At 44.2% G+C, this 23386-nt stretch overlaps 2 protein-coding genes across 3 annotated transcripts in view; one reads left to right on the top strand and one right to left on the bottom strand.

Annotated features, from left to right (window-relative positions):
- The window catches only part of KMT2C (lysine methyltransferase 2C), a 188355-nt gene extending 170616 nt beyond the window's left edge, over positions 1-17739 (top strand). Inside the window, exons 45-61 of the mRNA XM_031059743.1 lie at positions 1180-1392; positions 1769-1933; positions 3558-3699; positions 4825-4972; positions 5918-6096; positions 6195-6349; positions 6535-6787; positions 7363-7502; positions 8498-8602; positions 10468-11587; positions 12497-12633; positions 12785-12927; positions 13192-13360; positions 14218-14334; positions 14936-15009; positions 15387-15495; positions 15721-17739. Coding sequence (XP_030915603.1) covers positions 1180-1392; positions 1769-1933; positions 3558-3699; positions 4825-4972; positions 5918-6096; positions 6195-6349; positions 6535-6787; positions 7363-7502; positions 8498-8602; positions 10468-11587; positions 12497-12633; positions 12785-12927; positions 13192-13360; positions 14218-14334; positions 14936-15009; positions 15387-15495; positions 15721-15813 — 3462 coding nt within the window. The 3' untranslated portion in view covers positions 15814-17739. The remainder of the gene's footprint in view (positions 1-1179; positions 1393-1768; positions 1934-3557; positions 3700-4824; positions 4973-5917; positions 6097-6194; positions 6350-6534; positions 6788-7362; positions 7503-8497; positions 8603-10467; positions 11588-12496; positions 12634-12784; positions 12928-13191; positions 13361-14217; positions 14335-14935; positions 15010-15386; positions 15496-15720) is intronic.
- A 968-nt stretch (positions 17740-18707) lies between these two features.
- GALNT11 (polypeptide N-acetylgalactosaminyltransferase 11) overlaps positions 18708-23386 on the bottom strand; it is a 30862-nt gene continuing 26183 nt past the window's right edge. The window contains exons 10-12 of one of the 2 annotated variants that reach the window (XR_004082095.1): positions 23075-23212; positions 19292-19494; positions 18708-19244 (exon numbers count right to left, since the gene is read on the bottom strand). Coding sequence is in view for 1 of the 2 variants with exons in the window: in XM_005424349.2 (XP_005424406.1) it covers positions 19363-19494; positions 23075-23212 (270 nt within the window). In the remaining variant the exon portion in view is untranslated. Of the gene's footprint in view, positions 19495-23074; positions 23213-23386 lie in introns of both variants that reach the window. The other variant, XM_005424349.2, reaches the window with a different exon arrangement.

Genomic DNA, 23386 nt, shown 5'->3' with positions numbered 1-23386 from the left:
ATGTGTGGGGACATAACCTACCTGTGCAGGGGTGAAGGAAACAGCTTTAAGGAACTTTAGCCTCTTTGCTGCCTTTTCTCCACAAATAAATCACCTGTGTTGAGCAAGGAATAAATTTTAATATGGCTTCTTAGGTCAGCATATTTAGAAGTCGCTTAAAAAAAAAAGTCTTTTTCTACAGAAAACTGTCTTCAAAAAATGTCACTTCCTAGTATTAAGGCAGGATTTTACAGTATGATTCCTAATTACTGACTGGTATGTGTCTGTACAGAACATGGTGTGTCTCCTTTCTCCTGTGACTCCACCTGAGTCGTCTGTGTGATTTATTAATTTATAAGGTCTGTTTTTAGACCTAAAGAAAAGTGCTTTCTGTGGAAGTAGGATACACTTTACACTTAGACTTGCTGGTCATTTTATTGTAATCTTAATCTCTGCTTTTGGGTTTTGACTGCCTAAACTCTAAATTCGTTCTTAACACAAAATTTAAATGTGTTTAAAAGAAAAAAATACTCATAAAAGTAAAGATAATAGTGAGCAGCAGGTAATTAACTGTGAAATATCCACTGTTAAAACATGTGATAGGAATATTAGAATACTGAGGTAGGGTTCATGTAGGGCTGTTTAAAATGACAATGAATTTTTTAAGAAATGGGCTTTCTTTTGGCTTGCCCCTGTAGCATCAGAGTCCCATCCTGATCCCTTTTACCCAGCTGTGCTTCCATGGGAAGAAAGGCTTTGCAGATTTGTACTGGAAGTGTTTAAGCAAGTGGTACAATCCAGAAAGGTTTCACAACACTTTTTTTGTTGCTAACCTCAAAATACTTTTGTATTATATTAACTTCCATGCCTCTCTTCTGCCACCAAGTCTGGCTTTCATTAGGCCCTCGTGAACATCTCCAAGGTTTCATGCACATGTAACTTTATTTTAGGAGGTATTCAAAAGAGAATGTTACTGGCCTGTGAGTTTTTAATGATGTTTTCAGATGTCAGTGGTGTTAATGGGAGGTCATAATTCTGTCTGTAGGGACAGTTTAGCAGTTCCACCTGCCAGTAAAATACACTTTGTTATCAGTGAGATTTATTACTCTGTGCCTGTGCTTTCAGAATCGTGCAGTAAATTGGAGTGAACTGTGTATTAACATGTCAAAAATTCTGCTGCACTTCCTTTTTTCACACCAGCAAATTGCAGGAGGCCAGATGCAAGGTACTTTTGGGTGCAGTAACAGCCAGCTCCAGAGAACAGATGTAGGACCTGAAACCAAGAAGCAGAGAAACAAGCGGGCTCAGAGGACAGGAGAGAAGGCAGCTCCTCGGTCCAAGAAGAGGAAAAAAGAGGAAGAAGAGAAGCAGGCAGTTTATCCTAATGCAGATACCTTCATCCAGCTGAAACAGGTGAGTGTGCAGGGGCTGGCAAAGGCAGCCCAGAGGCCCTGTGGAGCTGTGGATTTCTCCCCGTGGAAGTGAAGTTGATGCTTAAGTTGAATTTTGAGCACAGATTGGGGAAAATGTGAACTTCATAAAATCAGGGAATTTAAAGTTTGGTGTTTAATTTTGGGAGGTGGGCTGACATGGCAGGTGGTCCCAAAGCCACAGAGTTCCTGTCAGCTCTGGCAGCCTCTGGATGAGCTGGCAGGGATCTGGAGCTGAACAATTTGCTAACAGTGGATAAATTCCAATTCTTCTTTTAAATTAAAAACCACTCTACTGACTGGAGAATTGCATTTTCTGTCTTAGACTTAATTTCTGACTTCTTTTTCTTTTAATACAGCAACTTTCTCTTCTGCCTTTGGTGGAACCAATAATTGGAGTGAGCTTTGCACACTTCCTCCCTTATGGCAGTGGCCAACTCAATGGTGGAAATCGACTTGTGGGAAGTTTTGGTAGTGCTACTCTTGATGGGGCTTCAGATTACTACTCCCAGCTCATTTACAAGGTATGGTTTTAACCTGAATTTCTGTTGTGTGCTCTCTGTGGGAAGAGAAGTCCATTATATTATTACTACTAGTCAGAGTTCTTGCCTTTTATGCAACTAGAAGAAAAATAACCTTCTATTGCTGGACTAGATAGTGTGAAACAGTCACCATTGTTTTACTCTCTGAAAGTGGAATTGGTTCTGGGAACTGTGTTGTTGTAAACTAATGAAAAACTACAAATGCGCTTTTAACAAAAGGATGCTAAATAATGAGAATTGTAATTACAGTTTTGTGGAGCAGAAAAGACTGAATTCTCAGTATTTTGCAAAGTCTTTGAAAGCATTAAGCATTTCTTAATGTGAATTAAATAAGAAATAGACTTTTTCTGATTTGCCCACCAAGCCCTAACTAAGACCCTGGGAACTCTGAACAAAATAGATTGTTTGTTGATGAGTTAATAACCCACAGCATTTAAAACTTAGTCTCTGAGATCAGAGTGGCAGTACTGGGAGGGCAGTGGGATACTGAACAGACAGAATCAAATTTGCTGCTTGGATACCCTAATACAAAAACCTATTAAAACCAGTGATGCTTTCTCCAGCCTTACAGTGTGTAAGCTGAGAATGGGACCTACAGAAATAGTTCTTGTGGTCAAAGATAAGTAATGAGGATGAGCTTTGTGGGCATGACTGCAGGAACAACAGATACTGAAGTTCTCATTTAATTTTCATTTAAAATATGGGCAGTTGAATAAACTGGTGAGAGTTAGCCCAGATATGAACTTGCAGAGTATCTGCTGCTCTATGGTGGCTGCTTCAGTGACAGCTCATCCTGTGCTGACGGTGAGGCAGCTTCTCCTTGAGGGGCAGGTGGGGAAGCTGACTTGTTCATGGTGCTGGAGAGTCACTGTGGAACAGCTCTCTCTGCATGGAGTCAGGACCTTTGCTGAAACTGTAGGAACCTGTTTGAAACAGTTCCTTACAATGTTCTTTGTGCATTTTTGTAAATCTTTTGGTAGTGTATTTGGCAGTGTTTACTCATGTGAACTGTTCCTCTGATATCCCTGACACAAGAAAAGCCAATCATTGTGTCTTGTACAGTAGATACCTCTGTGTCTCATGCTTGGGTCTCAGCTATGGCTGCATATCAGTTCTACCTCTGGGTGTAAAACTCTGAGTGGGTTGCATTGTCTGGTACTGGAACAAGACAGGTTCTCTCCCTGTGTGTGACGGTGTTCACAGGGGTCTTAAGAAGAGACAAGGATCTGACTCCATGTTTCAGAAGGCTTGATTTGTTATTTTATGATATATATTATATTAAAACTATACTAAAAGAATAGAAGAAAGGATTTCATCAGAAGGCTAGCTAAGAATAGAAAAGAATGATAACAAAGGCTTGTGACTGACCGAGACAGTCCGAGCCAGCTGGACTGTGATTGGCCATCAATTAGAAACAACCACATGAGACCAATCACAGATGCACCTGTTGCATTCCACAGCAGCAGATAACCATTGTTTACATTTTGTTCCTGAGGCCTCTCAGCTTCTCAGGAGAAAAAATCCTAAGGAAAGGATTTTTCAGAAAATATCATGGCTACACCTGTGTTCCATCCTGACTGATGGTTCTTTAACTCCTGTCCTGCAGCAGAACAATCTGAGCAATCCCCCGACCCCCCCTGCCTCTCTCCCTCCCACGCCGCCGCCCGTGGCCTGCCAGAAGTTGGTCAATGGCTTCGCCACCACCGAGGAGCTCGCGGGCAAGGCCGGAGTGCTGGGGGGCCATGATGGTAAGGCTCGTGTGTGTTGGGGCTGCAAGGCCTGTCCTGCTTCTAGCAAATGGCAAAATAGATCTTAGAATCACAAAACATGCTGAGCTGCAAGGGACCCACAAGGATTATTGAGTCCAGCTCCCAGCCCTGCACAGGACACCCCCAGCAATCCCACCCTGTGCCTGAGAGCGTTGTCCAAATGTTCTTGGAGCTCTGTCAGGTTTGGTGCTGTGCCCACTGCCCTGGGGAACCTGCTCAGTGGCCAGCCACCCTCTGGGTGAAGAACTTTTGTCTGATATCCACCCTAAACCTCCCCTGACACAGCTTCAGGCCATTCCCTTGGGTCCCTTCACTGGTGACCAGAGAGGAGATCCTCACCTGCCCCTCTGCCCCCCATCATGAGGAAGCTGGAGGCTGCTGGGAGGTGTCCCCTCAGACCCCTCCAGGTTACCTCCTAGGATCCTTCTCAGTTGCAATGCTCCTTTATAAAAACAAAATGCCCAGACTTCCCAAGGTTATAATCATCACTGGCCAGCAATATTTTACACCAGTATAGTGTCAGGTGTTGGTGCCTTTGCCTTGTTCCCGTTCAGAAACATGTTGAGAGCTAGACGTACTCTTAAGAAATGAGAAAGAAAACCTTAGGATCAGATTTTTGGGTCCAGTACAAATGACTGGCATGAGCTCCTTGGTTGAGTGGGCTCAAAGCAGCCTATCCAGAATGTGTGCAGTCAGTGTGTATTTCCTGGTACTTAAAATTTGGACAGTTAAAATTGCTTTCTATTCTTCATATTGGGTCTTTGTAAAGACTATTCAGTGATTAAAATCCCTTTTTTCACACTCCTTTTCCTTTGTTGTTGCGAAATTGTTGATTTTTTTGTAGTTTTGTGGGTTTTTAAGTAAACAAGCATCCTCTCATAGTGGCAGAAGACACACTCAAAAGTCTTTCAGGCCCTGGTTGCTCAAAATTTGCAGTTTTTTCGTAAAAATGGAAGTTAATCCTGAATGCTCACAATTTTTTGAACTCCCAAATGTCTTGAGAGTGGTGTCAGCATGAGGCCCCACCCACACCCAGCAGGCAGCATGTCTGTCCCTGAAAGAGCTGTCCAGATGTCTCATTGTGCTGTGCCTCTCTGGTTTCAGTTACCAAAGCTCTGGGGCCAAAGCAGTTCCAGTTGCCTTTCAGACCACAAGATGATTTATTAGCCAGAGCAATGGCTCAGGGCCCCAAAACTGTGGATGTTCCTGCTTCACTTCCAACACCACCTCACAACAACCAGGAGGAGTTAAGGTAGGTTTTACCTGACATCTTCAAAAAGGTATTTGGAGCAGATTCTGTGATCTTTCATTGGATGAGACTGTGAAGGTGTGGAGAAACAAAATCCTTTTTGCACAGGCACAGAAGGGCAGAGAATGGAATGGGATCATTTTAACTTTTAACATCCCAGGTGTAGAGAGCAGCATAGTGAAGTAGGTGATTCCAGAAGTAGTAGATTCTGCTAAATTGTTAGGGATTCCTTACCTTGATATTTTAAAAGTGGAAGAAAATTATACAAATAGGTGCTTTTCGTGGAGCAGCGTGGTGCTGTAGTGACAGGTGACTGCTGTAGCAGCAGCAAGACTATGCAAGAGCCAACCTGAAACTGCAGAGCCCCACTCAGTGTCCCAGGTGAGAAACACTGGCTGGAATATGAATCTCCCTGGAGAGATCTTCCCTTTTGCCTCCCTTTCACTTGCCTGCCCAAAATATGGGTGTCTGTGAAGCACTGGAGCCTGAATGTGGACAAAGGCCAGACAGTTTAAATATTAAAACAGTAACACTGGCTGGAATATGAATCTCCCTGGAGAGATCTTCCCTTTTGCCTCCCTTTCACTTGCCTGCCCAAAATATGGGTGTCTGTGAAGCACTGGAGCCTGAATGTGGACAAAGGCCAGACAGTTTAAATATTAAAACAGTTCATATATTAAATGCTCATTTTTTTACTCTGGTGGATAGATAGAGCCATGGGGAACAGAGGGTTTGGCTTTGTCAGTGTCTTTGTTTTCTTCGTGGATCTTTCCCAAGAAATGGAATATGTGTGCAATGGAATATGAGAGGTGATGGCCAACCACCTACTTGTGTTCTGTGACCAGGAACAACCAGCAGGTTCATTTTAGTTCCCTGTCATGATTTATAACTTTGGCTTGCCAAAAGTTTAGTCCATTTTTAAACCAGCTTTTTTGGGTTGTGTTCCAGGGTTCAAGATCACTGTGAGGACAGGGACACTCCTGACAGCTTTGTTCCTTCTTCCTCTCCTGAGAGCGTGGTGGGAATGGAGATCAGTCGCTATCCAGACTTGTCGGTTGTAAAGGAGGAGAACCCAGAACCTGTCCCATCTCCCATTATTCCCATCCTGCCCAGCAGCACTGGGAAAGGTGAGGCTGCAGCAGAGTGTGCACTTACAGCTAGGATTGGGTTTTTGTCTGTTCCCATAAGTGTAGGATTAACATGCTGTATTCTGGTTTATTTTCAGGTTCAGAAGCCAAAAGGAATTACATAAAATCAGAACCCGGTTCAGGAGCCTTACCTGGTTCTGGCTTCTTCTCCTCCCAGCTTGGACCATCCCAGAATGGTCCTAAATCTGGCCTTATCTCTGTAGCAATTACTTTACATCCCACAGCTGCTGAGGTAAAAATAATAAGCATGTATTACATAGAGTACAACAGCAGTTAATTTGGGTTATGTATAGTGACTCTGAGGGGGTTACAGTGCAATAACGCTGCTATTGCAGTCTTCTGATAGTTTGTATCTCTGCTATCTGAGCTGCTTGTCAGATATAAACAAATTATTTTGGTTTTTATTCCTGTTTTTAGAACATCAGTAGCATTGTAGCAGCATTCTCCAACCTGCTCCATGTCAGAATTCCCAACAGTTACGAGGTCAGTAATGCTCCAGATGTCCCATCCTCCATGGCAGCCACCAACACTCACAGAGGGAACCCACCCATGGAGTACAGGCAGCACTTGCTCCTGCAGGGTCCCCAGGCAGGATCCATGGGACCTGCCAGGATCGTGGGGCCCTATGGGCTGAAGCAGCCCAATGTGCCATTCCCTGCCAACAGCAATGGTGAGTGGGCTTGAACCTCCCCTGTTCAGTACCAGGGTTTAACTGATTCAGTACTGATGCATCTCAGCGTCATAAATCCATGCTCTAGAATTCAATAATTGATGCTTGTTCCAAATAAAACTTTTCACTTCTTACATGATCATGTGGATGCTCCTGGATTTAACCATGAGTAGCTCTCATCCATCTCTGATTTCCAGTGTCTGTTTACATCACTGTCAGTGAGGCATTTCTCCCATAATTCCTAACATTATTAGGGTTTTTTATGTCCAGTCTGGTTTTAAATACCTCATTCAGGAAAATTGTTCCCATGCTGGAAAGCTTGACATGGTTGTTCAAGCCTGTATTCCTGTGTTAGTTAAATTTGTGATTTTTTACACAATAATGTGTTTATGCCTGGTTTGCACAGCTGTTTTAGGTCTGATTTACACAACTTATCTGTCAGGTCAAGGTTTAATGCCCTCCTTCCATGGCCTATCCAGGAGGGTGCTAGTACTCTAGACAAGTGAAGAATACTGTGATCTCTCATCAGTTAGGTTTGATCTGATGCAGCCTCTGACAGAAAATCTGTTCCCCAGGTCTGGCTGGCTACAAGGATCACAGCCAGAGCATGGCAGAAGGCTCAGCCCTGAGGCCTCGCTGGTGCTCCCACTGCAAGGTTGTGGTTCTGGGCAGTGGTGTGAGGAAATCCTTCAAGGACCTGCCCTTCCTCAAACAGGTCAGTGCTGAGGTGCCAGGACAGGGCCCTGTGCTCAGCTGGGCTCCTTAAGGCAAGGGATGGCACAAAGTCCTGCTTGTCCTGCCAGCCAAGAGCACTTCAGCTTCCTGTGCTGTTCCCCTTCCTTGTGTGTCCTGATTCGGGGTGGGACGTTCAGGCACATCTGCAGTACAGCTAAAAAATGGCAAAGTTGTTGTTACTGGTACAAAATGAATCCCAGGACGTTTCACAAAACAGGTCTCATCTATGGGACTTCTCAAAGCTCTGCTACCAACCTCCTTCCCTGACATCTTCACGGAAGGGACCTCAACTCAAAAAAGCTCATTTATGAGGCAGCCACGTTACTGTGTCACAAAAAAGCTCATTTGTGAGGCAGCCACGTTACTGTGTCAGGAATTACTGTGAGAGCAGGAATACTTGCAGTCCTCTTGGGCAGGAATCAGATTTCAGTTGCAATCTCTTGTCCTTACACTGGAACTGTCATTCCTTCAAAGAATGCCTTTGCTCCTCAGTGACCAGGAGGTGACTACACCACAAAGACACAGCCAGAACTTGCAGAGAGGAAAGTGTTCATGCAGACAGGAATGCACTGAATTCCCAGTAAGGTTTTGCAGATGGATAAGGAGATAAAAGACTGTGATCTGCCTTTGATTAGGCTGAAATGAGACATTCTTTTGCCATCTAAAGATAAAAGAAAATGGATTTTGCTTTGCAAGAGTGCCTATGGAGCAGATGGGTGCATGGTGTAGAATGCCTTATTTTGATTGTTAAACTTCTGTGAAAGGCAGGAAATGCTGAAGAACAGGGGTGTAGGTGGTGGCAACGTTAGATCTGTCAAATAATCAAGTATTTATATCACAGCATCCCTCATTATTTCACAAATGTTCTACAAATAAAAGTTTCCAGCCAGATTGGAAGACTTGTTTCATTACACTTACTATGTGAAGAATGGTATTAAAATGCACTTCTTACACTCTTCTGTGTTTGATTCCCAGGATTCCCAAGAAGGCTCAGATAAAATGAAGGACATTGTATTCTGTAGCAACAACTGCTTTGTTCTTTATTCAGCAGCTGTGCAAGCAAAAAACTCAGAGAACAAAGTAAGTATCAAACACTGGCAGACCCAAGTGAGCTGAAATTATTGCAGCTATTTGTTGGAGAACAGAGAGGGGCCAAGGGGGAAGTTTGCACTTCACTTGAGAGGTTTATAAATTAATTGCTCTATATTCAGACATTGAGATTCTGAAGCAGCAGCATGAATTAAAAATCATATTTGCAGAACTTTGTGTCTGACAGATGCATGGCAGAAAAGCCATCACCTTTGGCTGCTCTCCCAGGCTTTGAAGATGCAGTCTCAAAAAATCAGTGATTCAAGTTCTCTGGGCACTGTAAACAACCACAGACACATTTTTAAGGGGTATATCCTGCATTTGGATTTGGCTTGTACATTAAAAATAAAATTACAGCTGTGCAAATAATAATTGAGCAGCAAGTTTGTAAAAAGAGTTTAATTTATTTAGTGTAACAGGGAAAATAGAATCCTGTTCCCTGACTTCATTTGGGTGAAGCTGCCATTTTAAAGCATTGATTACCAAAACACCAGTAAGGAGTCTGTGAGCTGACAGTGACCAGGAAAAGGAGTTTTTTTATTAGTGGAAAAGTACATCTGAAGAAGTTCATTCAGCTGAAGGTGGAATCAGGCCAGGGAATTTTCTCAGGTGGTCCCAAATAATTCTGCTGTAGTTCTCTACCTGCAGACACTGCAAGGGGTGTCCAACACTGAGAGAAATGGGGCATCATTTCATGCTGTCTCAAGGGTCATTCAGGGTCAGAAGAAGGGGAACTTAAATTTATCTAATTATTTAATCATTAAAAGTGAAATAGTCTTCACTGAAGACTAAATGACGAGTTTCTCACAGTTAAAATTTTTGGAGTACTTTTTTTAACTAACTTGTCTTCTGCTGTTTCTAGATCAAATGTTCTTTTTTTTCCCTAAACTACTGGACAGAACAGGCTGTGTCCTTCAAGTTTTACCTAATTAATGTGTTCTTATAGTCCTATATAGACCGTATAGTTTGAAGCCTTCCTTCAAGTGCGTCCTACTTACTTTCTCAGGAGGAATTGAATTTTAAAAATACAACCTGAGGAAGATAACTCTGTGTACATCCATATCCTTTTAGTGTCCCATGTAGCTCATTTCCAGTTGTTGTATAAACAGGGTAACATTCCTCTACAAGTGCATCAGCATGTACCTAATTCAGTTAATTAAATGTCACGTTCACCCTCTTGATCCTTTAATTTACTCTTTCAAGATTAATCACACAAACCACATTAAGCACTTCATAATATAAACTTCCTTTGTTGTTCTTGTTTTCTCTCTTAGGTTTTTGTGGGGTTTTTTTCCACAAATCTCTGCAGGTATAATTCTTGTTTACTGTGACTGAATAGTTTAAGTCCTCAAGTTGTATCTGATCCAGAGCCCTGCAGAAACTCCTCCTCACTTGTTTCCAGGAAAAAATTATGTGGCATTAGTTCTAAATTTTCCATTTCTACCATATATCAGATTCTTAGACTTTAAATTAGTTCTGTGACCCATATTTTAAGGTTACTTTGTGATGTAACAAAACTTTTTAAGAATCCCTAAGAACTAAAGCTGGCAGTCAGCTCGCTAAGGGCAATTGAGGAGTTTTGCATTCAGAACCTGGACAAAGGATTATTTGTGCTTTCTCTCATGAATTAAAGGGGCACCATGTTCTAGGTAGGCTGACAGTTTACTGCTCCAAATCCTGGTCCAAGCTGTGGTAACATGGGTCAGGAGAAGTTCCATCTTTCTCTGTTGCTGCATCTTGATTTTAGGCATTTGGAGAAGCCTCTCCCATACTGAGCTGCCCATGTTTTCAGGTTATATTTAACAGTTAACAAGTTTGGGATCTTTTTCTTAAAAGAGTTTTCTGTTGATTATCAGGAATTGGTCCCAACCCTGCCACAGTCGCCGATGAAGGAGAGGCCGCCCAAAGCATTCCATCAGTACAGCAACAACATCTCCACTTTGGATGTCCATTGTCTGCCTCAGCTGCAGGAGAAGGTTTCCCCACCCTCATCACCCCCCATCATGTTCCCCCCTGCCTTTGAAGCAGCCAAGGTGGAGGCGAAACCGGATGAGCTGAAGGTAACGGTGAAACTCAAACCCAGGTTAAAAGCAATACACAGCAGTCTGGAGGACTGCCGGCCTCCCAGTAAGAAATGGAAAGGGATGAAATGGAAAAAGTGGAGCATTCAGATTGTGATTCCTAAAGGATCATTCAAACCTCCTTGTGAAGAAGAAATAGATGAATTTCTTAAAAAACTGGGCACAACCCTTAAACCAGACCCCGTGCCTAAAGACTACAGGAAATGTTGCTTCTGTCACGAGGAGGGTGACGGATTAACTGATGGACCAGCAAGGCTTCTCAACCTGGATTTAGACCTTTGGGTCCATTTGAACTGTGCTCTTTGGTCTACAGAAGTCTACGAGACACAAGCTGGTGCCTTAATAAACGTGGAACTAGCACTGCGGAGAGGCTTGCAGATGAAATGCATGTTCTGTCACAAAATGGGTGCCACCAGCGGTTGCCACAGGTTAAGGTGCACCAATATTTATCACTTTACCTGTGCCATTAAAGCACAATGCATGTTTTTTAAAGACAAGACCATGCTTTGCCCCATGCACAAACCAAAGGGAACTCATGAGCAGGAGCTGAGTTACTTCGCGGTGTTCCGGAGGGTGTACGTGCAGCGCGATGAGGTGCGGCAGATCGCCAGCATCGTCCAGCGCGGCGAGCGCGACCACACCTTCCGCGTGGGCAGCCTCATCTTCCACGCTGTGGGCCAGCTGCTGCCACAGCAGATGCAGGCCTTCCACTCCTCCAAAGCCCTGTTCCCCGTGGGCTACGAGGCCAGCCGGCTGTACTGGAGCATGAGGTATGCCAACAGGCGCTGCCGCTACCTCTGCTCCATCGAGGAGAAGGACGGGCTCCCGCTCTTCGTCATCAAGGTGGTGGAGCAGGGCCACGAGGATCTGGTTCTGACTGACACAACACCTAAAGGTAAATTTTGTCAGCTAAGATGATGAATTTGTGGCTTTGCTGTTCATTGTGGTACTGCTGGTTCCTGTGGTACAGGACCTGTTTATAGTGAGCTTCCAGGGCCCATTTTTAATACCCTGCTGTGAAGACTGTGATCACCTCTGAAAAAACTGTGTAAGCTGCAGATCAGAAGAATTGTTCCAAGTCCACAGAGGAGACCCAAGATTGAGTGTTGAAAGTGAAGTAAAGCACTAGGAAAGGCAGCACAGGTTTCATTTCATGAAAAGTGACTTCATTTAAACACAGAGCCACTGCTGAGTTATCTTCAAATCAGCTGGGCTCAAGTTAGGGAGCTCTAAAAACAGCTGAGTGACCGCATTCTGCTCAGAATGGGTAATGTCTCTGTCAGGGTGAAGAATGTCAGGGTGTCCATAAACACTTAGGCAGGTCTCAGAAATTGGCTCATGGATGTGCTGGAGACCCGTAACGCTCCGGGTCTCAAGCCTTGGTGTTGTGGGTGCTGACACCCTCAGAGAATGAGCAGTCTACTACAGTCAATCAGTGGAAATAGAATATATTGTGTATTTTCAGAAAATCTTACTTTTGCACGATTTCTCAAGAGAAACCTGTCTGTGTTTTTGTCAGAGGACTGAAAGTTTCCATGCTGAGAGCACTGAAAGCTTCATTTCTGAGAACTGAGGGTGCAGAATCAATGGTGTGTTTCTTTGAGATTTGTTAAATCCCAAAAATTAACAACTCAACAGTCATTCTCCACTTTTTAGATCCTGACCGGTTTGTATAGGCAATCAAAGACAAAAGCTTTCTCAGTGCTGGGTTCTGCTTCCCATATCCTCAGGTGTTTGTTTTAAAACCAAGTGCAATAGCTTTTATTTCTTTGATCACTGTAATTCTCTCCCAATGGTTATGTAGGTGTGTGGGATAAAATCCTGGAGCCTGTTGCTTCTGTTAGAAAAGAATCTGAAATGCTCCAGCTGTTCCCCGGCTATCTGAAGGGTGAAGACCTCTTTGGTTTGACAGTCTCTGCAGTGGCCAGGATTGCAGAATCGGTGAGTTCACCACCCCAGTTCTCGCTGGATCATCCCACTTGCTGGATCGACACGCGAGAAGGGGACCAGAAAAGCAAACATTTTGTTACACACATAATTAAACATGTAATTATTTGTATTTTTTTTCTTTCCCTCTCTTTTTTTTTTGCAGCTGCCAGGGGTTGAGGCCTGTGAGAACTACACTTTCCGCTATGGCCGAAACCCCTTAATGGAACTTCCTCTTGCCATCAACCCCACGGGCTGTGCCCGTGCCGAGCCTAAAATGAGTACCCATGTCAAGAGGTTTGTGTTAAGGTATTTTGTTTTAATTTCACATAGTACAGCCCAGGGTTTATAGGCTGCTTTAGGGTTATTTGTGCTTTCGTCTGCTGCTTACAAACCCTGTCGTCCTTGGCTGTGAATGTGCATGCCCCAGTCAGAGGAACTGCTTTGTGTCTCCGCTAGCTGGCTTTAAGTGTCTGTATGTCTGAGAGGATTTTTATTGGGTTTCCTGGCTGTTTTCAGAGAAATCTTCAGTTTTTCTTGTATTCTTTCCTGTTACATGCCCAATCCCTACAGGCCTCACACCTTGAATAGCACCAGCACATCGAAGTCCTTTCAGAGCACAGTCACGGGGGAGCTGAACGCGCCTTACAGCAAACAGTTCGTCCATTCCAAGTCCTCCCAGTACCGCAAGATGAAAACCGAGTGGAAATCCAACGTGTACCTGGCTCGCTCTCGCATTCAGGTCAGTTCTCACCTCAGGAAATGGCAATTTAAAAAATTGCATCTGCTTTTATTAGTATCTTTTTTACAACTAAATCTTGTAAACGTCATAAATATTTATCCGAGTCCAGATGAAAATTAAAACTAAACCAATTGCAAAATTCCTTCCAGTCTTGTTCCAAAATTGGCAGTTTTTACATGGCACATCAATTGCACACATTTACCTTAAGTAATATTTGTTTCTAATTACTGTAAATATCTTAAAAATTCCTTTGTTATTGTTATCTAGAAAAAGGATTTTTTTAAAGTTCTGGGGTGGTTTGTTTGGTTTTTTTAGCCTATTCCTCAAAACCGTAGTAAAACTTAATAAAAATAGAAGTACACAGTGGAAGCATGAGATGCTCAGGCCAAGCTGATGAAATGGTACAAGACCAGCAGGAAGAGCTCAGTACTTGTTTGCCTTCATAGGAGTATAGAATCCATTGCTTTTTGTCATGCTGCTGGTTTGTCTCACAGTCTGTTTTGGAAAAGCTTTGTCAATCCAGCCGTGTGTGGGCACGGTTGTTGTTTATTTCAGGCTGGACTTCACCATGCCTGGGTTCTTTGCAGGTATCTCTGGTGTAGCAGAACCCACTTTTATTTCTCAGTGAATTTATAACCTTTACACAGTCAGTGTCAGAGGGTAAGAGCAGCTTTCTCACCAAGACAGCAGCTGAGTTTTCTGGGATCTGTGTGAGGCTGGATTCTGCATTGGGCTGTTACTGCATCAATTATTTATCAGTGCTGCTTCCCTCTCTCCCCTTTCCACTGCTGGTTTGGGGCACATTGAGGAACACAGTGTGAGTGTAAAGTTATAAACTCTCAGTGCACTTTCTGTAGGGCCTGGGCTTATATGCTGCTCGAGACATTGAAAAGCACACAATGGTCATTGAATATATCGGGACGATTATCCGGAATGAGGTGGCAAACAGGAAAGAGAAGCTCTATGAGTCTCAGGTAAGAGTGTGTGTTCATTCCCTCTTTCCCCTTCCCCATTCAGACATTCATAGAACAAAACAAATGCTGTTCTGCCTGATGAATTCAGGTCCCCTGATTTGTTTTCTGCTGCAGCATAAATGTAAATAGGCTTAAAATAATACCAGAGGAGTCTGCAGTGATTATTATCAGAGTATTTCAATGTTTAATAAACCTTCCAGCACTCTGGCCAGGTAGGGAGCACACATCCTCTGTTCCAGAGGACAGTTCTGCCAGACATGTCAGGACCTCAGTTTTTAATGAAAACTTCTTAAATCTAAAGCCACTTCCTTTGTGTAACTTTGTAACAGTTAGTTCCTGCCTGGAAGGCAGTCGTACGCCCTGGATGAAAGGCAGTAGGAAGCTCTTGGGGAAAACTGAATTGTCCAGAGGTTTGTGTTTATGACCCATCATCCCTCACAAACCCATGGGGACACAGGCAGTATGTGACAGTGCTTTCCCTTGTGAGCCAGTGGGCAGTGCCTGATCTGGAATGCAGAATGGAGCTGGCCCTTGTTGTTGGTTCATCACTGGCAATGCAGGAAAACCTGACCAGAGTCCTTGTGCCACTTGTGTCTTCCAGAACCGTGGCGTGTACATGTTCCGCATTGACAACGACCACGTCATCGATGCCACCCTGACGGGAGGCCCTGCAAGGTGGGTGGCCCTGGAGAGATCCCTGACCTCTTCCTGGGGCATCCCCCGTGTTGGCCTGGGGCTGTTGGAGGCTCTGAGTTTGTGGGGTTTATTCTCTGAGCTGGTACATTCAGTCTTCAGACTGTCCCACTGTCTCTTCCATCAGCTTTGCTCATCTTTCAGTTACGTTTCATGGCAGCTGTGAAGAAAGAAATTTTTTTTGATCCTTGATTTTTTTTTGACATTTTCTAGGTAAAGAAACAAGTACAGAGTAATGTAATTGTATGTGGAAAGGCGGTGAGCCCGTGGAGCTAAGGCCATCCTGAGGTTTGGTTCAGATTTGCCTCAAGGGATGGGTTTTCCTAAGAGGTTTCATCTGTCCCACTCTTCTTTCGTAGGTACATCAACCATTCGTGTGCGCCCAACTGCGTGGCTGAGGTGGTCACTTTTGAGAGAGGACACAAAATTATCATCAGCTCCAGCAGAAGAATCCAGAAGGGGGAGGAGGTAGGGCAGCTTCTGGCTTTACACCCCTCTTGCCACGTACATCCATTCTGTGATTCCTGGCCAGTGGCACAACTTGTTTGCTCTGGGGGGAGGTGACATTTCCCTTCGCCTTTCCTGTAAAACTCTGCCTGTCCCTCACAGTGCAGCCTCTGCTGGCTTTTGCTGTTTAAGCTGTTGTGGCAAATCCCAGCTCTTCCATAACCACTCTTGTGCCTTTCCTTCCAGCTTTGCTATGACTATAAGTTTGATTTTGAAGATGACCAGCACAAGATTCCATGTCACTGTGGAGCTGTAAACTGCCGAAAGTGGATGAACTAGAATGCATTCCTTGCTGTCTTTGAGGGTTGCTTGTCCCTAGGAAGAAGTGATTCACATTTTGATTTTGTCGACGGAAAATTGTTGCCTTTTTGAAGGGGGAAAAGAAAAAATATCACTTCTGAAAATACAGATTTCTACACAAGTATTTAAAAAGAAAAAAAAGAAAAAAAAAAAGGAAAAATAACCCACCAACCAACAAGCACCAGAAGCAAGCCGGCAAAATCTGAAGCTGACTTTCCAGACATGTGGAGGTGAAACTGAGTTAACAGAATGGTCCAGCACTTTTGTTTTTGAGCTCACTAAGGAGAAACTGTTTAACTTGGGCAAAGAACCGCTGGCTGACCTGCAGGAGGGCAGGTGGCCACTATGAATGTAAGACTGAAATCACCAGCGAAAGGGAGAAGTCCAAAGTGCTGGCCACAGCCTTATTTGATAAAGGGGCAGGCCCTCTAATTAAAGAAAAAAATTTTAAATAAAAGTAGACACCACTGAACAAGGAATGTACTGAAACGACTTCCTTAGGGATAGAGCTAAGGGAAAAAATAACTTGCACTAAAATACATTTAAATACTTGATTCCATGAGTCAGTTTATTGTAGTTTTTGATTTCTGTAAAATAAGAGAACCTTTTTGTATTTATTATTGAATAAGTGAATGAAGCTATTTTTAAAAAGAAAGTTAGAAGAAAGCCAAGCTGCTGCTGTTACCTGCAGAACTAACAAAACTCTGTTACTTTGTATAAAAGTGTAAATATTTTGAGAAAAAAAAATACAGTATAAAAATAGTTATTGACCAAATGCTACCAGACTCTGCAGCAGTTCGGGTGCTTATTCTCAAACGTTGATAGGGATGTTACAATATGATCTCATGTACTCACGGACATGCGATTCCCAGTTCGGAATAACCAAAATCTCAATTTAAAGAGAGGGGGTTTTGTATGTTTAAAGCAGTCTCAACTGTGGTCTTATGAGAATTTTTTAAAGTAAACCTTAAGCCTGGTAAAGGCAGTGTATATTACAACTCTGACTTTTGTAGATGTTTGGGTAATTTAGATTAATTTTATTTGTATTATATTGTTGCATCCCTATTTCTTAAGTCAGGTTTTTTTGTGCTTACAATTTGTGATAACTGTGAATAACTGCTAAAACCACCCAAAATAGAGGCTGGACATGGTTTTTTTCTTCAGCAAAAGTAGTCAAGGATTAGGTGACTGTTCAGCCTACAGATTAAATCATGTAAACAGCATAGAATGAGTTGGAGCTTCAGTCTCATGCGATAGCCTTCTTAAAAGGAAAACAAGGAAAAAAAAATTAGGTGTAATGTGCTTGCAGCTGCAGGACTCTGGCAATAGGATTTTGGAAAATGTAATTTAAAGATGTGTTTGTATGGATTGTTTTTGTTTACATTTCTTTAAAAAAAATAAACACTGTTTTGTGTTTGCTTGTAGAAATTTAATCAGCATTTTGAACCAGGTTAGCTTTTTATTTTGTACTTAAAATTCTGGTACTGACACTTCACAGGCTAAATATAAAAAAAAATGAAGTTTTTTTTGTGTGCACAATTAAAGTGGACTGTAAACTGTTGGTATATTCAGTAATACAGTTCTGAACTTGTAATGTATATGGCATGATGTATTTTTATCTTACAGAATAAATCAATTGTATATATTTTTCTCTTGATAAATAGCTGTATTAAATTGTTTCTTGAATATTTTTCTTCTCTTGTACAATATTCCAACATCCTACCAGTATTTGTCCTACAGTTTTTTCTGTTCTGTATAATAGTATCTAATGTTGGCAAAAAAAGTACAAAAACAACACAAAAAAAAGAATTTTTTGAAGTATACAGAGTGTTATGGGTTTTGGAATTTGTGGAAACAGATTTAGAAGATCAGCATTTACGAATAAAAATATTTTACATCTATAAAGTGCATCCTCCTGTTGTCATTTGAGGTGTCTGGTTTCTGCTTCTTCCAAGATCTGTGTCTGCTTCCACCACTGAGAAGTATTTTGCCTTCCCCCTTTTCCAGTACATCCTAAATTTCACAGTGGGTGCCACAGGCTCATCTCAGCCCAGGAGGTGGAACACTGAACACACTTCCCCAGCCCCCTCCACCCTCCTGGTAGGAAGGAGCTTGGCTTGTGTCTTATTTAATTACTCCCATTGTAATGCTGTATCTTGGATAACTTCAGCCAGTTGGTTCTGCTTTTTAAACCCTGGTCCCTGGTTCTCCCTGCCAGGGGCTCACTCCCTCCAGGACTAGTGGAGGAGGCAAAGCAGCTGCCCTGTGGCCAGGCCACTCTTACCTGCTCCTTTGCATCCTCTGCTTTTCTCCTCCCAGGTGCTGGCCCTGGCAGGGGGCTGAAGGACCAAGCAGAGTCTGGCACAAGCAAATCTCCTCTCTGCAGAAAGATGTGGGGCTGTAATTACTCCAGCATTATCATTACTTTCTTCACACTGCCCAAAAGGTCAGTAAGTGGATGCTGCAGTATTTTTGCAGTTGGAGAATTTCTGCTGCACAAGTGGAAGGGCAAGGCTGTCCTGGAACTTCCAAAATCCAAACTGCACGTTCCCAGGGAAGGCTGTGCCTGTGGAGTGGGAAATGAGGCCAACAACGGTGCTAAGAAAAAATACACTGGGTAAGAGCAGCTTTTCTCTTCTGCAGGAGCTCCCACACACTGAAGAAGCTGAGGCAGGAAGTCAAAGAAATAGTAAAATAAATGAAAAGAGAGAAGTGGAGGGAAAAAACCAGAAATTACCTGTCAAGCCTTCCAAGATGCGAGGAAGGGAGAAAGGGAGTGAAAACAAGACCCAGATTGTCTGAACATTAATTTCCATCAGTGTGCAAGTAGGTGCTTTCTGGTCTAAGAGCTACAAAGAGTAAGGCCATACAAATTAATTAAAAAATGATACTTTATTTTAAATGCAGCTACTGTCATGAGTCATCAAAATAGACTTTGCAATAGTTACTTTGTTTTAAATATGAGGTGACGAATGACAGCAAAGAACTTAAACTACGTGAAACGTCCTAAAATTAAAAGAACTAAATTTAAATATTTCAAATGACAATTATCAGAAGATGAAAGGGAATAAAAATATTTTCCAGAAAAAGTAAAATAATTTTGGCCAGTAATCCCATACTAGTAAATTATTGAGATACTGCACATGAAATAGTCAAGGAGGACTCCTTTCTGTCATTGTCATTGAGAAGATCCACAAAGCTGAAATCTCACCATTTAAATTACATTGCTCTAATGATTTCTCTTACTTAAAACCAGTCCAATAATCCAGGACCATCCAAGGAACTGATGATAAATTTCACTCCTTGGTGCAGTGGGGCTGCTGCTCTCAGTGTGTGACCAGGGACCAGTGACACCCAGACCTTCCCACGCTCAGCTCCTCGGGGCAGGGCATTTCCAGCAGCTCCTTCCATGGTTGTGCCAGGTGTAGCAGCCAAGGGCTCCGCACAAACCCCTCCAGAATGACTTCAGATCGTGGCTGAAGGGGAACCAGGCTCAGCTGAACTCTCCTCAGCCACCTCCTGGCTGCGTCAGCTCTCAAAGTGCCACTGCTGAGGAAGGGACCCGTCGCAGATGGCCACGGTCACGTAGCCCTTGTGGCTCAGGGGATCCACCACCTTCAGGCACTGCCCCACGGAGACCTGGTACAGGCGGTTGTTCTTCTAGAGCAGACAAAGACAGATGGGATTTATTTACTGAAACTTCTGTTCTCCATTGTCAAACTGGAGCTGGAAGTGATGCCCAAGGGGAGGGGGTGCTCCTTCTGACAGATGAGCTTTTCAGCAGCCTCCCAGACACACCAGACCCACAGCAGCAGTGGAGTACAGCACACCCCATAACCACATCCAGACTTGGAAACAAAGGCTCTCACGTCCTCACAGGCCCCCAGCTGGGATTTTGTTTACAGCACAGTGTTTTAATGAGGTGGAGGGATGATCAAACCCATTCCCCAGCACTCAGCAAAGAGAGAGCCCACAAGGCTGTGGTGGGCACAGACAGGTCACAGAATCCTAGAATGGTTTGGGTTCGGAGGGACCTTAAAGATCATTTAGGTCAAGCCCTCCTGCCATGGGCAGGGACACCTTCCACTAAACCTGGTTGCTCCAAGCCCACCCAACTTTGCCATGAACATTTCTAGGGATGGGGCATCCACAGCTTCTCTGAGCAACCTGTTCCAGCATCACGCCACCCTCACAGCAAAGAATTTCTTCCTAATATCTCACCTAAACTTGTCCTCTGTCAGTTTAAAGCCATTCCCCCTTGTCTTATCACTCCATGCTGTAGCAAAAAGTCCCTCTCCAGCTCTCCTGCAGCCTCCTTAGGCACTGCAAGGATGCTTTAGGGTCTCCCTGGAGCCCTCTCTTCTCCAGGCTGAACAGAGGTCCCTGTTTTGCATCTGACCATGCATTAGCAGTGCCCCTGTCCTCAGCACCCACACGCTGGGGAGCTGCCACACGTCGTGCCAGACCTCGTGCATGGTGGGTGCCCACAGCCAGGGCAAGGCCAAACCCCAGCCAAGAGTGACAAGGAAACAGATCCTATCATTTTATTACCTTTAGAGGACTGTGCCATCTCTACTACCAGCCTGTAGCAGCTGTCTGGAAAGGGCTCTGTGCACAGCCCCAGCAGCTCCCATGGGCAGCCATCTCCTGCTCTCCTGCACAGGGGGAGCAGATCCACAAGAACAGCCCTGCCAGGCTCTGCCACTGCCTGTGGCCACAACCAGATGCACAGTGAAGCAGTAAGAAAACAAAACACTCCTCAAAAATATCCCCCCCAAGCCAAGTCTTGTACCACAACTGGCAGTGCACAGTTAGTATTTCCCTGTATCAATGACTCAGTGGAGTTCCCCTTGTTCCAAAAGGCTTGATATCTAAAGGGCCCCAGCCAGCTCTCATATTCCTCATGGGAAAGGTGCCCCACACCTTCCATTTGCTTTTCCATGCCCCTCTGAGCCTTCTTCAGCCCTAATTCAGCCTTTCTGAGAGGAGGAGACCAGCACATGCAGCACAAACAAACTGCCCTGGTGTGCTGACATTTCCCTGCTGCAGCTTCTATCCCCTTCCTAATCAATCCTAGTGTTTGAGTCACTTTCTTTCCTTGTGGATCACTGATGAGCACCAATGTGCCCCCGTTACAGATCCACCTCCCACAGCCACAATGGCCATGGCCAGCTCAAGCCCAGGTGTCACACATGAAGTGCAGATTGTCCAGCCCTGCCACAGGCATCACCAACAGCCACATGCACCCAATGCCAGTGGCCATTCCCCCACTCCTGTGCATCCCTGCTGCTAACACCAGCTGCAGAGCCTTCAATAACCTCTGCTCAGCAGAACTGTTCAGCTCACTGTCCCTGGGGGCTGTGGCAGTGCTGGTGCCAGTGTCAGACACACACACAACCCTGGCTCACACAGTATCTGCCTCTGTATCTCCACACCACCCTGGGCTGCAATAGGACTTGTGGGACTCCCCTTGGGAACCTGAGCTGCCAACCAGCAGCATGGTAGGAACCTGAGACAGGCTGTGCAGAGCTGTGCTGGAAGCACCACTGGCAGTGCTGGCAGGGCTCTCCTGTTGGGGTCTCTAGCTGGTCAGAGTGACCCCAAGAAATGTTAGAAAATCTCTTTTCCCAGCCCAGCGGTTGAAGAAGGAGTCAGATCTCTTATTTCTCGGTCTCAAGGTTGTTTATTGTATCTTATCTATAAAATTCTTTCTCCTGTCCAGCTAAGGTCTGCTCAGCAAGACAGTCAGAGGCACTCTGCCTGCCCCTGGGGCGGTGTTATGTCTTTATACTACAAACTACATGTACAATGTTTACAATCACTTTCCAGTACCTATCACCCATGTTAGACAGTGAGCTGCTACTGTAAACCAATCTAAAAGTGCCAACATCATCCAGAAGACAGAGACCAAGAAGAACAAGGAGAATGGCAGAATACACCCAGATCCCTCCATCTTGCCTCCCTGAATCTCCATTATAAAAAACCCCAAAATCTATTTTTTCACCTCGTGATAAATTCACTATCATTCTACTTAAACTGTCGTGGCTTGCTGATCTTCATCTAAGGTTGGTAACTTGCTCCACGGGTCATAATCAAACCCAGAGGCATTTTGGGCTCTGTGCCAGGGTCTCCTGACCCCTGTCAGAGGTCTTGGCTGCTCAGGACAGTCAGAGGGATGTCCTGGGTCCTGACACTCTCCCTCCCTTTGTTCAACCATGTTGGTGCTACAGACTCTCAGCTAGGCTGAGGGCATGTGGGGGGCAACCTCTGAGTGAATACCCAGAAGACAAATCCCATGTGTGAGCAGCACTGGCTCAGTTTTGTGGATTGGCCACTCCAGGCTTTAACAATTAAACTAATGAGATCAATTACAGGGCAGAAGCAACTGCTCTGCCCTGTGCTTCTTCAAGCACTAAGCAGGAATCACCACGTGGACTCCTCCTGTCTCCCAGGCCTGCAAACACAACACAACAAAGCTCTGGGGTGGATTTTGTTCTCTCTGGCATATTCCAGATGAGCCACAGTGCTGTGGGTGGCTGTGACTGGCAGAAGAAAGGCTCAGTGGAGCTGCAGAAACCTTTCTTTGTTGCAAAGGGCCTGCATGTCCCAGAGCACAGCAAAAGTGTTATTAATACTGAAATAGAGCCATCAAAGCAACTTCTGTACAGGCTGCCTGAACCATGGGCTGGGCCTGGTCCAGTGCAACTGCCTTGGTACTTCTGAGGTTTAGGCACAATTAAACTCAGCCCTGATGTCCTGTTAGTGCTACTGTATCACTGTCATATTTTATGAAAAATATTTTTGCCAGGATTTTTCTCCTGAGAAGTTGAGAAGCCTCAGAAAAGAAATGTAAAAAATAATTATCTGATTGCTTGGAATGTGGTTTGGAGGTTGTTTACCAACAGGTGCACCTTTGATTGGTTCCATGAGAATTGTGTTTAGTTAATGACCAATCCGAGTCCAGCTGTGTCAGAATCTCTGGTCAGTCATGAGATTTTATTATCATTCTTTGCTAACCTTCTGATGTCTCCTTTTCTCTTTCTTTAGTATAGTTTCAGTATATAATATTCTTTTAATATAAAATAATAAATCAGCCTTCTGAGAACTTGGAGTCAATTCTCATCTCCCACCTCGTCCTGGGACCCACAACACCACCACCACCACAATTAATAACCACACTACTGTCCCTGACTGAGACACTGATTACAAGTAATGTGCCTATGGCAGCCTCTGCACTCACCCCAAATGTCCACTGCTGGGAGCCACCGGAGCCGTGGCACTTCATCAGCCGAGGGGGATCGGACGAGCGAGTTTCAGAAACATCCAAGCACAGCAGATTATTCAAAATCAGCTCATGATCCTCATTGTAAATCCAGACCTGCAAGAGAAGATAGAAAGACATTTATTGCAATGTTTCAGGGCAGTTTCCTTGAATCTTCTGTTCACCTACAGAGGAGATGCTTCAACATCTGGATGTCAGAGATGGGCCGGGCAGGGAGTGGTGAGAACGGAATGCAGCCCCTTCCCTGGGCCCACCTGCATGAAGCAGGAA

Source organism: Geospiza fortis, unplaced genomic scaffold, assembly GCF_000277835.1.
Source record: "Geospiza fortis unplaced genomic scaffold, GeoFor_1.0 scaffold182, whole genome shotgun sequence".
NCBI lineage: Eukaryota > Metazoa > Chordata > Aves > Passeriformes > Thraupidae > Geospiza > Geospiza fortis.
This window is presented reverse-complemented; position numbering and strand designations above follow the sequence as displayed.